This window comes from Mobula hypostoma, chromosome 23 (genome assembly GCF_963921235.1).
Source record: "Mobula hypostoma chromosome 23, sMobHyp1.1, whole genome shotgun sequence".
Classification (NCBI taxonomy): Eukaryota; Metazoa; Chordata; class Chondrichthyes; order Myliobatiformes; family Myliobatidae; genus Mobula; species Mobula hypostoma.
Window position 1 is genome coordinate 38158602 of NC_086119.1, and position 15069 is coordinate 38173670.

Below are 15069 nucleotides of genomic sequence, written 5' to 3' on the forward strand. Positions count from 1 at the left end.
TGTGATTGGTGGAAAGCAGCACCGTGGCAGAAGTTGGGGGCTGATTGGTGCGTTGGCGCCCATCGCCATGTTGTGTTGTTGAGCGGAACGAAGTGGGGCCTTAGGGGAAGGCGGAAACTGTGAGTACGGGGCGATGTAGTGTACCGACGGATGGGAGAACACCTAAAGGCTCGGGCGGAAACGAAAAGACAGTGGGTGGGGGGAGACATTAAATAGCGCAACAGGGGAGGTGGAGATTAAATAGTGGGGCAGGGCAGGGCAGAGAGAGGAGGGAGTAATTAAAGTAGATGGTGTCAAATGGGGACAGGCGTTGGAGAATGTCCCTAGTTATCGGATAGGTAACTTGGAGAATGTCACTCGTTGCGGAGTAGGCGACGTACAGGAGAGCTGCCACTCGTTGCGGGGCAGGTGACGGGCAGGATAGTTGCCACTCGTTCCGGGAAAGCAAACCTGTGGATAGGAAGGAGAGACTAAGCTGGGGGATGTGGGAGTGCAAGTATTGGTGGGTAAGTAGTTTGCCGAGGAAAGCAAAGATTTACATTGGGGTAGGGTCAGGAGGATGGGTGGTAGGTGAGAAGATATGTAAGGCCTGATGGTTTAGAGTGTGAGGGTCTGGACTGATAATTATCAGGAGTTAATCAAGATCAAGGTTGAAAAGTGTTAACTAAATTGGAAGTAAAAGTTATTGTCAATTATGAGAATTGTGAAATGCTACTCTGGCATGAAATATGACGTGACTACTCAATGAATTACATGAAGAATTAGATTTAGAAAATAAATATGTTTGTTGGGGGCACAAAACAGAAAGCACCCATGATTTTTCTGGATGAGTTAAAATACTGTGATAAATTTCTCGACGAGTTTAAAAAAAACTGATAAAATTTCTGGATGTGCTCAACAATTCAGCCAGCATCTATAAGAGTAGAAAACGGTTAACCTTTCAATGATTTAAATGTTAATCATGTTTCTCTTACCAGGATGCTGAACTGCTGAGAGTTTTATGTTCTCATGTTACGTTTCTGGCGTTTACTTGGTCTGTAGTAGAAATGCAGAAAATGCTGGAGGAACTCAGTGAGTCAGATAGCGTATGTGGATGGTAGGGGATGGTCACTGCTTCATCTGTGACTTGTCATCAAAACTGGAGAGGAAGGGGGTGAAAGCCAGAGCAACGAGGGGAGAGGAGCACAAACTGGTAGGAAAGAGTTGTGTGAGAAGCTGGGATGTGATCGGTGGAAGAGGCAAGGGGCTGAAGAAAATGGGATCTGATGGAGAACAGTAGACTATGGGGTGAGGTGGAGAACCAAAGGGTAGGAGAAGAAAAGGGATGACAGTGCCCCCAGAATGAGAGAAATCAAAAAGGGGTTGGGGAGGACGGTAAACAGGATAGTGCTTACAGAAATTGATGTTGATGCCATCAGATTGGAGACTACCAAGACAGAATAGGAAGTGTTGCTCCTCCAACCTGCTTCTGGCCTCTCGTGCCAGTAAAGGAGGCTGTGGACCGAAACGTTGCTGTGGGAATTGAACTGGGTGGACATGGGCAGATTCTGCTGTTATAGCAGATGGAATGAAGGTATTTGACAAAGTGGTCCCTCAGTCTGTATTGATCCTCTCTAATGATCCACTCACCTAATCCTGCCAGTTTGTGCTCCTCTCCCTCCTTTTTATTCTGGCTTTTGCCCTGCTTCCAGTCCCGATGAAGAGCCTCTGCCTGAAATGTTTACTGTTCATTTTCCTCCATAGATGCTCCTGAGTTCTTCTAGCATCTTCTGTATGTTGCTTGTGATTTTCAGCACCTGCAGAACCTTTGTGTCTGCGTCTGAGATATCTTTATTTTTAACACCTTGTAAAGGGTGTAGCATCTTTGATGCCAAATTTCAGGATAGAATATGGGAACACAGGACTTGGAGATCTGACGAATGCCACAGGGTTGCGGTTGTTTGGAACAAACTCCTGAGGAGGTGGTAGATGCAGAACCTGCCTTCTTCCCCATTCCTTTCCGGTGCTGATGAAGTTTCTTGGCCCAATGCATTGGTTGTTTATTCTTTCCGTAGCTGCTGCCTGACCTGCTGCATTCTTCCAGCATTTTGTATGTGTTACACAATATTTACAAGACATTTGAACAGGTACTTGGACAGGAAAGGCATAGAGTAGGCAGATGGGACTAACAGAGGTGGGCACCCCAGTTGAAAGGGCACATTTCTGTGCGGTATGATAATGAGTCAAAATATTATCCAATGTCTGTTTCGTTTGCATAGTAAATAATGAGTATGTAGTATATTCAGTAGGAAAAATTAAATTGTAATGCAACGTGTACGCAGCTTGAGGATTAATACAAACGCTCAAGGGTTTCTTCGATAATGGATGAGTTTGGGCTGAAAGGCTTGTTTCCATACCGTATAACTTCATAATCCTTCTGGTTTCCATCCTCATGTACTATGGGATTTTTAGATTATGAAGACATGCAGTCCTCTTTTATTGTCATTTAGTAATACATGCATTAAGAAATGATACAATATTTCCTCCGGTGTGATATCACAAAACACAGGACAGACCAAGACTGGAAAAAAAAACTAACAAAACCACATAATTATAACATATAGTTACAACAGTGCAACAATACCATAACTTGATGAAGAAGTCCATGAGCACAGTAAAAAGTTCAAAGTCTCTCAGATGTCCCATATCTCACACAGACGGAGAGAAGGAAGGAAAAACTCTCCCTGCCATAACGACCACAGTCTGACTCTGAGTCATCCGAAAACTTCAAGCTCTGATCAGCTCTCCGATACCGGGTACTGAGCGCCATCTCTATCCGAACGATTCGACCTCCTTCTCAGTCACCAACAGCAGGCAAAGCCGGGGATTTTGAGGCCTTCCCTCTGAAAGATTCCCGACCGCGCAGTAACAACAGCAGCGAATGAGCGTTTCAGAAATTTTTCCAGATGTTCCTCTGTACTTTCACGTCCATCTCCATCAAATCAGAATTGTCCACGGCCCCTATTTAACAGATACGATATCATTTTTCATCGGAGGGCTGCGCACGTGTGGCGCGCTGCTTCTCTCTCCTCCCGCATTTCGGAGGGTTATGGCATTAAATAGAATCTGAGAGTATTGCTCTCAATTACACAGGAACTTTTGTGTGGCTAGACAACCCTGAAGATTGAGCTGTCCATGGCATTTTATTTCTAAATGCTGGAGTTGTAGATCTGAAGTAGCGTTGTTGAGTTGTTGCATTAGATTGTGTTGTTGTCCTGCGATAGATGTTTAGGGTAGTGGATAAATGTTTGTAAGAAGAACTCCTTAATGTATGTGCTGCAGTTACATCCAGTCAGGCAAGTAGACAGTATTGCACTACCCACTGGACTTCTGCCCTTGGGTTGATCACATGGATGGAAGTTATTTGAAATAGCCAATTTGCCCAAACTTTGTTGTCCAGCGATTTTTGTGTTTAGTGATGTGCTGCTTTGTTATGTAGGGAAGAACAAATAAACTAAATGCTGATTGTTAATAATGAGCTGATTTTGTATTGGAGGAAAGGTCCCCGTAAGGGGGAAAAATAAATCTGAAAGCTGACTATTTGGGTGTACACTTTTTAATTTTGAAGTTGTATACTTAAAATTGCAGGAACTGGAATTTTAGCTTTCTGGTGTCTGAAAGCACTGGGGCTGTAATAACACAAGGTTATTATTCAGTGCATTACCCCTGAACCAGTTATAAAGAAATGATCAATTCACCACTGGAGCTTGCAAGGGGCATAACAAGGGAAAAGAAACTTTCTGCTGAAAGAAGCATAATTGATATGTCAACAAAAGGACAATGATCTCTCTAATCTTCAATTTGCTGCTTTTTTAAGTGAATCTTCCTGTGAGGGGCTATCAGAAAGTTATTGCGGCTTGTATAATCTGACTATCACATCTTGAATAAGATAACTTAATTCAGCATGTAATAATTGAAAAACCTGTGATTGGCTTTATTTTCTTAATTAACCTTTGGTATTTTTATCAATTGTTAAAACGATGTTATAACTAATTTATAGAGGGGCTCGTTTTCGGAAGATTTGCCTCTGAAAGCACTCTCGTTGTAAACTTTCAGAATGAGGTAGCTCAAGCTGTAGAAGGACTGTTGTTTGTGATAAGAATTTCATTAATTTTTTTGCAAACCTACCTGCATAATCATTGTCCTGACGAAGGGTCTCGGCCTGAAACGTCGACTGCGCCTCTTCCTATAGATGCTGCTTGGCCTGCTGCGTTCACCAGCAACTTTGATGTATGTTGCTTAATCATTGTGGACACTTCAGTCGTCAAATGGGACTGGCAATCAGCACTTGAGGTTGAAAGCAATTGTTCAGTATTGTAATACATGTATGATCAAAGTAAATATAAAACTGACCAGACATGTCAAGAAACCAAAGTTCACTGAGCCTGTCATTAAAAATTAACTGACACTTTAAACTGGACCTCAAGTTGTATCTTGTTGAGATTGAAACATTGAGAATTTTCTTCTCAATGTTCACAGGTTTTAAAAGAGGTTTTACATGTAGAATTTTGTAGTGGTCAGAGTTTTCTGTACATTGTTTCTTGTGAATATGTAATACCTGGTTCCATCTGCCGATCATCCCACTCCCGTTTGCTTTGAACTATTGTCCTCTCTACTTGCTTTTTTATAGTTTTTATTTCTGGCAATTGGTGTTAACCAATGTGACATATACTGTAGTTCCTGTTTTCTTTCCCTCTGCTTTCTTTAAGTAGCAGTGTTAGTCTCTTCCAAAATTTACTTGAGCCTTCTATAATTGAGGAAGTATAGTGAAATGATAGTTATTGAGTTTATATCTCTATCATTGTTCAAAGTAAATTTATTATCCAAGTGTGTGCAGTATATGACACTATTTACTACTCTGGGAATGATTTTCTTGCAGGCATTCATGGTAGAACTAAGAAGTACAATCGAATCAACAAAAAAACCACTCATAAAACTGACAAGCAACCAATGTGCAAAAGTCAAACTGCAAATAACAGTAACAGTAAATGCAAAACAAATAATACTGACAACATGAGTTGTAGGGTCCTTGAAAGCGAGTCCATATGTTGTGGAATCAGTTCACTGTTGAGGTGAGTGAAGTTATCCATACTCTCCCATGAGCCTGATGGTTGAAGAGTAATAAAGGTTCCTGTGCCTGCATCCTGATGGCAGCAGTGAGTCGAGAGCATGGCCTGGATTTTGGGGGTCCTTGATAGTAGTTGCTGCTTTGTTCAGAAAGAGTTGTTAGCCTACAAACATCAGTCTCCTAACCACCATGGATAACTTCACTCAACTAAACACTGAACTGGTTCTACAACCTACAGACTCACTTTCTACAACTTGTGTTCTCAGTATTTATTTATTTTCACAATCTCTTGTCTTTTGCACATAGTTTTAGTTTTTCATAAATTCTATTGTATTTCTTTATTTTCCTGAAATTGCCTGCAAGAAAATAAATCTCAAGGTAGTATATGATGACGTATGAACTTTGATAATTCACTTTGACTTTGTATTGCACGTCCAGTGAGGATGAGTCAACAACAATGTTTGTTCTTTCTGTAGCTTGGAGCGCTGAGGTTTAATGTCATATGGGTACTTGAAAGGAGTGGGGGTGGGGGGGGAGTCAGACCAGTTGTGTATCTGAATCAACACACTTCCTCTGATACCCTGCCTTATCTTTATTCCACAGTCTGCATTCCTTCTTATCAGATAGTCAGAATAATCAGATTCCTCTGGCACTTTGCCTTGCCCGCTTTATCTGCTCTGAGCTTCTCACATTATTTCTCTTTTGGAACCCCTCCTTCACCCTCATCTGGATTCACCTATTACATGCCACCTTCTGGTCTTCCCTTCACCACCCCTCATTCTTTTAATCTGGCTTCTGCCCTCATTTCAGTCTTAATGAAGAGTCTTGGCCACACCCCCCCTGCCCCCCCAGATGCTCCTTGTGTGTTGATACAGACTGTCTTGAAAGAGGCATTTCCTGTTCGTTTAAATTGTGTCCGTAAATCCTCAGATGTGATATTTTTGTAGTTATTGTGCATTTCTGATAATGCTACTATTGCTATTGTATTTTTTAAGTTTATTGTCATACTGTACGTATGTATAACCAAACAACATTCCTCTGCATGATGCATTGACAATGCATATTTCACACACACAACATAAAGCAAAGTATTACCCTAAATGTACAAAATGTAATTCAAGATGCATGTGGAGTGTGCAGCACAGGTAAACAGCACCTTGGTAATGGCAGGGTATTCATTGGTCCCACAGCCTGGGGGAAGAAATTTACCTAATCTGGCAATCCTCCAGTCCTGATTCTCATATACAGTACCTCCTTCCTGACAGCAGTGGGTCAAGTAGATTCTGGTAGGGAATGTTTCAGGCCCTTCATATGCCATGCTCCCGATAAATGCCACAAATGAGGGTGGGGGAGAGACTTCGGTGGTCCCCTCAGCAGTTTTTCCTGTCCCCTTGTGGTCTGCTGCCTTGCAGTTTGCATATCACACAATGACGCAGCCCATTAGGGTACTTTTTTTTTGTTGATGTTGTGTGTGGCTCCTTGTATTGTGCTACCTTTCATCCAGAGAAGATGACCGAAGGTTTACTTTCTTCAATACTGAAGTCATATGATTATTCCAAAGCTTAAATACACTGGCTAGCATGACACTGATCCACACACTGAGAATATAACATCACCTTTCCTGTGTCAGTTACTTGCAGTTCCCAGCTCATGACTGAGTTCTTTTTCTGAGAACTGTTCATAACCTGCATTGTTCACAAATCAGTAATGAACAAAGACAGCTTGTGGGAGAAAACCACAGACAGCTGTGATGGGAGGGTGAGCAGGCATGGGACAAGCAGGTGGCCTCACTGACTCTGAGTAAGCAGGGAATTTACTTAACACTTTGTTCTGATTGACTCAATCCTGGATGTTGTAACTGAAGTTGGTGGACAGAGCACATTGAGGTGCTCTGTTCTGTTCTATGCCAAAAAGATACTTGCATCCCCACAGAAGTAGCTGGTAAATTCATTCTGTCAATCTCCCAAGAACTTGTTGGTATGTATGAACTGTCCATAGGTCCCTCATTTGTAACCTGAGGAAGGCCTATACTTGAGCTTTGTAAATGGAAGTGATTTTGTAGTAGAGCTCAGTGATACTAAACTGGAAAAGGGGAAAATCATTTGAGCTATTCTATTTTGAGATGCAGCACTATAACGGGCTCTTCTGGCCCAGTGAGCTGAGCTACCCAGTTACACCCATGTGATCAATTAATCTACTAATTGGTATTCTTTGGCAAGTGGAAGGAAACCAGATCACTTGGAAGAAACCCATGCAGTTATGGTCAGAACATACAAACTCCTTACAGCAGCAAGATTCTTCACTCCAAAAATGCTCCACTTTGCTTTTTCAAAATGGCATGCCTGTGATGATTAGCTGAATACAGAGTTAGGCATGCTTAAGTTGTCTATCATGAATATTTTTTATCTGGAAGTTTTTCGTTCAGATTTGAAATCTCTCATTTTTTGAAAAATGTTGCTTTGTGTGAGGGTACAGTGAGCAATAGTCTAGTGAATCTCATGTTTTTGGTACTTGTTGCTTATTTATTATTTTTCTTTTTGTACTTGCACAGTTTGTCTTTTGGAGACTGGTTGTACACCCAGTTGACATGGTCTTTCATTGGTTCCATTATGGTTGACTTATTGAGCATGGCCACAAGAAAATGGATTTCAGAGTTGTATATAATGACATCTATGTACTTTGATTGTAATTTCCTGTGACCGAGTCTGCCAGGCCTTGGAAATCGCAATGGTCCGTTTTAAGGCTATTCACTCTCCACTTTGGTACCTTGGGAGCGATCTATGTCAATTGGAAAACTTGTGACTCCATGATAAATGCTTTATAATTAAAGGGGTAATTCCAAGTTTAGTCCTGATAATCAATTCCATTATTTAATCTGTAGTTGCCTCTTTGTTTCTCCCATGAAAAAGGGTGGGGAGGAAATGGGATATTGGGGGCAGGGTAAACTTGTGCTACTGGTGCAGAGAGGCTGTGATAATAAAAGACGGCAGAAAATCAATAGAGAGAAATAATCTTAACCCAGAAAAACAGAACCAGAATTCTAAGTGGAGACGAGCACTGGCTGCAATTATTGACAGTATCCTGACAACAGCAAAGTGATTGAGAGAATTTAGAAATAAGAAAAGCTTGTCAAGCAATTAGTACATAATCACTTTTAATCTGCCTACAAGTAGGTCAATATGATGAAGGAAAGGTAATGTATTTATGTCCAAATTGGGGCTGAGTGACGCCAGGTCAATGTCTTTTTCTACTGGTTTAAGAGAATCAAAGTACAAAGTAGATCAACAATCTGCAGCTGACATTGGCACCAAAAGTAGATACAAAAATATTGCTGTTCTAAAATTGTTGCTGGATTTAAATCCTAGAACTACTTGCCAAACAACATTGTATGGATACCTTCACCATGGGCTTTGCAGTGGTTCACCACCACCTTCAAAGGCAGAGTTGGCTGTTCCTTTAGCATTTTTGTGTTATTTTTGCAAAGCCAAGTTGCTAGCTTGATCCTTAACCCAGCACTGATGGGCAAGTGTGCAAGGAGCCAGCCGGACTCAAACTCAGGACCACTTGCCTCAAAGTCCAGTGTGGATGCCACTACACTGGCTGGCAATAAGTTATCTTAATAAATAAAAATCAATTAAGTCAGGCTTGTAGTTGTGTAATATATAAGACTGAAGTCTAGGGGAGTTTTAGGAAATAGTAAATGCCTGAAATGTTGATGGAAATAACGATTGAGAATAAATTAGCAAGAAATATTTTTTTAAAATTACAAGACCTATAACAATGTAAATGGGGGAATAACAAAAATGTTAATAACAGGAGAAATTATAGTGGGTAAGAAAGATGAGGTTGAAGCATTAAACATATTTTTCCATTTATCTTTGTCAAGATTTGTTGCAGAAGCTTCAATCGAGTGGTAATGAAGATAAATTCTGGCGGCACTATTCATTTTATCTGAGGTATCATAATAGCCCTTTTTCTTTTCCTTTTAGTTTGGGTAGATTAGTTTTTTTCTAATGGGATATATTTTTTCTTTTTCTGTTTTTTATGGTATCTTTGTACTTGTATATTCTATTAATTTGTGAGATTTTGGGAGGTTTGCTAACTGTGTTACTTGACTGTATACTTGTATAACAATTCTTATTAATTAATACAATCCCAATCACTCTGTACATATTTTTTGTCATGTGTATGATGTTGAAATTAATGAAAAGATTGAAAAAGAAAGAATGAATGTATTCTGGTAGGTAGTTGACAAATTAGTGGGTCTAAAATTGGATAAATGCCATGGATGTGCTAACCTGCATCCTACTGTTTTCTAAAAAAAAATAGTTGCGGAGTGAGAGTGGATGCATTAGTGGTGATCCGTCACAATTTTCTAGATTCTATCTCATTTCCAGGATATTGAAAGTTAGCAAATGCATCATTGAAGGGAGAGAAGTAGGAAATTTTAAACAGTTGGTTTGACAATATTAACATAATGGTGAAATCTGACTAAAACACATAACAGGACCCTTATAAAACTGCATTGACTGTAATTTTCTGAAGAGGAAAAATCATGTTTGTTAATTCTAGTTTTTGGGGATATAATTATCAGTGAAGAAGATGGGATCTCACTAGATAATTTGTGTCTGCATTTCAGAAGATGCTTTTCTGAAGGTTGCTACACAATAAACATTCAGAGTCACATAGTTTGGCTAAGATGCAGAAATCACTCAGAATAGAAAGATTTTTTTTCAGGTTGATATACTACTGGATGACTAGGATGAGTCTCATTTTGAACTGTGTACAGTATAATGTCTACAAGTTTGCTGATAGTACAATGTTTGAGTGAGCGGTGGGGTGTTTTCAAAAGTAAAAGGTTGATAGATGGAGTAAACTGGGCAAATGTGATGTTTAGCATGTTGGCAGGAAGCATAACAAAGTTGTATTTTTAAACAGTGAGAAATTGTAAATGGAGGATCTTGGTAGTGGAACACAAAATAGCCGTGTAGCCATTTAGGGCGGTAAGTGCACACTGTTGTTTTTTTTGGGGGGGGGCTAGGTGATTTTATACAGAAGTAAGACAGCCTAAGATCATTCACATACAGCCATAGGTATGATTTGAGTAAGTTCTTACAGCAGTGATTACAATGGAGGATATATGACTGGAATTGAATAAGTATAGCTAGATATAGGTGCTAACATTGAAAGAAACTGTTTAAAACTCAAGAGGAAATGAGGTAAAAACTGACCTGTTGGCAAAAGGTATTTGAATGGGGAGAGAAAATAAAATGAATTTAGAAAGACTTGGATATGTTGACAAATAACTAGGGAACATTATTCTAAGAAAGTAATCAGAAAATGTGAAAAGTGAGTTTCTCTTGAATACAACATGGGAGGCAACTCCTCTTTGACATCTAGTAAATATGAAGTGGTTAATAAACTTATTTTTATGTATGGATTAAATTGTCATGGGTCATTTTTTTCTTGTGGATTCTGGTAAAGAAGTGTTAGAATTTTAGAGTATTCAATACGGAAAACAAGATTTGCAAATATAATCTTGTTTCACCAAACAAGGGAACCTATGTAGTTGCTTGACATACATTCTTTTCTCTTTCTCTTCCCCCTCTTTCCTCCCTCCCCCCCCCATTACCTCTGTGAACTTCTTATTCTACTGTTGCCAAAACTGTCAAAGATCATGGGGGGGAGGGGGGTGGAGGAGGGCATAATTTTTATCAGTGTGCTACTGTTGTACTTCTGATTATTTCTTGTGTTACACATCTGTATAGCTGCAGCGATGTGTTTAAAAAGGACCTTATTGTTTGTGGGACTGGGACATAACTGGTCCAAGTAATTTTAAAAACACCTGTGAAGTTATTTATAAGGCTATCAACACAAAGAACTCTGGTCTTTGATCCAAGTTGTTTTGTAGATTTTTTTTTTCCCTTGCCTGAGAGGAAAGTGAAATGTATTTTAAATTTTAAATTGAATTGGCGTGAAATTTAAATACTGCTTGTGAAGATATTACACTGAATTATTTTGACCACAAAGGGTCCAGGTCAATTTGCACATTGCTGATTGAGTAGGTCTCAGAAGACTTGATTTTTTTTTTAAACATGTAAATGAATTTTGAACATTATGGGAGGCAGCAGTGAAAGTATTTCCAGAGTAAACCAGCACCTCTTAATGATGAATATGAAGGGGTGGTAAGGGGCAGTGACATTTGAATTAAGCCTGGAGCTGTTTCTGTATAATCTGAATTATCTAATTTTCCTGCTGATCATAACCCAAATAAGGGTGCAACATGACCATCTTGTTTGTGGAATAGTCTTTAGTATGGAACAACTGCTAGAATCCCCAGCGTATGCTTGAACTGGTGGTAATATTACACGCAATTTATTTTGCAGTCAAACTTGTTACTTTGACCTTTACTTCTAGGGAATGTGGATTGATTTCACATGCATAAGAAGATAGATGAATGAAAGATTGCCTTGGAAAAGGAAGGTGTACGGAATTGTGTTTCATTGTCAACAGCATGTGTTCAGCTGATTCACCACTTATAAAATAAAATACACAAATTATCAGGCCTGGTCCTTTTTAATTTTTTTGGTGTTCTGAAGCATAACCTGCAACTACTTGAAGTTGCCTTCATTTACTGTGGGGGAAATTGTTTAAATCAGATCAGTTTTTGTGATGGGCACAGTGCACAAAAATAATCTTGTGTGACTTGAAAATAGGAGCAGGCATTGAGGTACTCAAAGATGTTCTAACATTCAGTAAGATGGTGGTTGATATGATCTTGGTTTCAACTACCCGTGCTTTCTTCTATATAGACTGTGCTGTACTGAAGAGCACTGATTTATCAAGAATGCTCCTGGTTATCTAGTCCAACACACAGAGGTGTGTACTCTAGTCAAGATATCCACTTGAGCTCCCGGCTGCTGAGCTTGAAAGCTGGTGTGAACATCTGTTCTTGCAGCAATTAATTGCCTGTTCCTGGTGTGCAGAAGGTGCATCTGAGGTCTGCTATTGAGCGGGTTAACGTGAGTGCTGAGCAGTTCTAACGTGGGGCTGAAGGGTGCATCTTGCTGCCATGGTGGATGCAAGTTGTTACTGGGTACTAGTGACATCATCTGTCCCGTGTGTTGCCAGACTGCTCAGTCCTGTGGTTGCACATTACCTCCTGCTGGATGTTATGGAAGCTGCTTTTCATTTGGCTGCACAAGCTCAAAAACCTGATACCATCACTGTTCCCCTGGGGAAATTGTTCTTTGCTTCTGTTAATCATTCTTCAGTAGCTTGCTTTTTGACTTTTTTTTTTCCCCTGAATATTTATTTATGAACAGTCCTGGAACACTCATATTAGCCATTTTCTTATTGAATGGCGGACTAAGTGTGAGGCTCTTGTAACCTGTACCCATACTCAAATCACAAGATTCCCTTCCGTGCTTTATGAACCCTGCTTTATTTGCCTTAATGCCAAGTGCACCTCATACACTAGCAATCACAAAATCAGTGATCTGATTTAATCCAATGTCACTCTGCTCTGAGAAGGGAGAGGGGCAAAAGCCAATCCAGGCAACATCCTGGTGAGTCTCTTCTGCCCCCCTCTCCAGTGAAAATCACATCTTTTTGTAATATGGTGGCCATATCTACACATGGTATTCAAGTGCTGCCTAACCATGATTTTAGAGTTGCAGCATAACTTCCCAAACTTTATAGTCTATGCCCTGACCTATGAAGGCAAGCATGACATGTTTTCTTCACTACTCTTATTTACTGTTTCCATGCCCATTTACCATGGACTTGAATCTCAAGGTCCCTCCCGTTTCTTTATCGGTCCTGTGTACATGCATCTACTGATGCTTCTGGACACATCTTCAGTCATGTTCCTGGAATCATCGGGTGTTTCGGGTCTTTCAACATCATGCACCCTCCTCCAGGTGACCCAGTTGGGGTTGATCAGACCCCAGCTTGTGTCCAGATGGCTAGCTGCTTATGACTCCATGGCTCCCCTCTTTTGAGCCACAGCCATCTTGAGGCCCTCTCTGCCGAATCGGTGGTACTGCAGATGGCTCTCCTCTTCCTCTCTCCTTCGATGCCAAAATTGCTGAAGGCTCTAACTAAGGAACAGGCTGCAAATCCCCTACAACCAACCTCCACTGGGAGACACCTCGCTCTCCATCCAGCCTGCTGACAGTTGCTGACCAGTCCTGTGTACTTGGAGAGCTTCCTTTCAAAAGCCTCTTCCAAGCGATCTTCCCATGGGACTGTCAGCTCCAGCAGCACCACTTGCTTAGTAGACTCAGACACTAGGACGATGTCTGGTTGCAGGGTGGTGGCTGCGATGTGGTTAGGGAACCTCAGCTGCCATTTGAGGTCCACCAACAGCTGCCAGTCCCTTGCAGAGGTCAGAATGCCTGCAGATGTTCTTTTGGTGGGTATTGGCCGCTCCCCAGCTCTGATAAAGGCAATGATCTGCTTGGAAGGTCAGGACCGCTTCGCCCACTCAACTCCTGCACCTAACCTTGTTCTGGAAATCTTGCTTCATAGTCGTCAGGATTGAATTCTATCTGTCAGTGATCTGCTCAGCTTTCCATTTGATCTATCTTTTTGAGGCCTTGGATCACCTTCCTCCTATCCACAACATTACTACTTTTCATGTCATCCATAAACTTAAATTGTCCATCCTACCTTCATGTCCAGGTCAGTAATACACACTTGGTGGCCACTTTATTAGGTACACCTTAATGCAAATATCTAATCAGCCAATCATGTAGCAGCAATTCAGTGTTTAAAGGCATGCAGACATGGTCAAGAGGTTCAGTTGTTGAGACCAAACATCAGAATGGGGATCTCAGTGACTGTGGAATGGTTGTTGATGTCAGATGGGGTAAGTTGCATGTATCAGAAGCTGCTGGGATTTTCACGCACAACAGCCTCTAGAGTTTACAGAGAATGGTGTGGAAAAACAAAAAAAAAAAAAAAAAAATCCAGTGAGTAGCAGTTCTGTGGGTGAAAAACCTTGTTAATGAGAGAGAGGAGAATGGCCAGACTGGTTCAAGCTGACAGGATGGTGAGAATAACACAACCACATGTTGCAACAATGGTGTGCAGAAGAACATCTCTGAACGCACAACGTATCGAACTTTGAAGTGGATGGTCTATATCAATGTAAGACTATCAGATTCCATTCCTGTATCTAACATAGTGGCTACTGAGTGCATATCACTAACAACAAAGGCCCCAGCACTGGTTCCTTTGGTACACCTCTGGTCTCAGGCTTCCAGTCAGAAAAACATACTGCTAGCACAATAGTTTACCTCTTAACACCAAGCCAATTAACAGGCCCATCTTGATCCCATATGCTTTAATCTTTTGCAACAGACTATTTATGGGACTTTGTCTAATGCCTTTCTATACTCCACTCCATTTTATTTGGTATTTTTTGCAAAGGTGGACATGGGGAAGGTCATTCAGTAAATATACCACTTGTAACAGTGATTTTTTTTGTTGCTCCTGTATGTAGTTAATCTGCAGTGTTCATTGTACAGTTTATTAGTATTTTTTAATCCTAAGCATCTTCCTACTTCATGTACACTAAAACATTTGTGTTTGGTTCGGGGTTAAGGATTGGATTTTATAACTTTATATATAGCCTTATATTTAAAGACACCGGTGTCTGGGGAATGTTCAATAGCTTGTTCAGCCACAACTTCCTGAGGGGTCTCGACTTGAGGTATTTGAGTGTCAGTTTCTTTCTACAGATGCTGCCTGGTTCAGAGTTCCTCAGAGCAGTTTTAGTTATTTATTTTTGCTTCCTATGTGTTTATTCCGATAAAATGTTTTTTCAAACCTTTTCAGACTGCTCCATACTGGAGGTTTGTGTTTACAGAATGTGAAGATTATGAATAAAATGCAAGACCTTTGTTTACAACTTAATATTAACTAAAGAGATTAGAGTGGTAATCTTACCATTGGAA

At 40.4% G+C, this 15069-nt stretch overlaps 2 protein-coding genes across 4 annotated transcripts in view; one reads left to right on the top strand and one right to left on the bottom strand.

The window, feature by feature from the left end:
* The window catches only part of hpda (4-hydroxyphenylpyruvate dioxygenase a), a 72009-nt gene extending 67744 nt beyond the window's left edge, over nt 1-4265 (bottom strand). Inside the window, exon 1 of the mRNA XM_063031129.1 lies at nt 4168-4265. Coding sequence (XP_062887199.1) covers nt 4168-4179 — 12 coding nt within the window. The 5' untranslated portion in view covers nt 4180-4265. The remainder of the gene's footprint in view (nt 1-4167) is intronic.
* The window catches only part of mtmr4 (myotubularin related protein 4), a 128281-nt gene continuing 113245 nt past the window's right edge, over nt 34-15069 (top strand). Inside the window, exons 1-2 of one of the 3 annotated variants that reach the window (XM_063031120.1) lie at nt 51-119; nt 8994-9063. The gene's annotated coding sequence lies outside the window, so the exon portion shown is untranslated. Of the gene's footprint in view, nt 120-484; nt 507-8993; nt 9064-15069 lie in introns of those variants that run through there. The other 2 variants (XM_063031119.1, XM_063031122.1) reach the window with 2 other exon arrangements.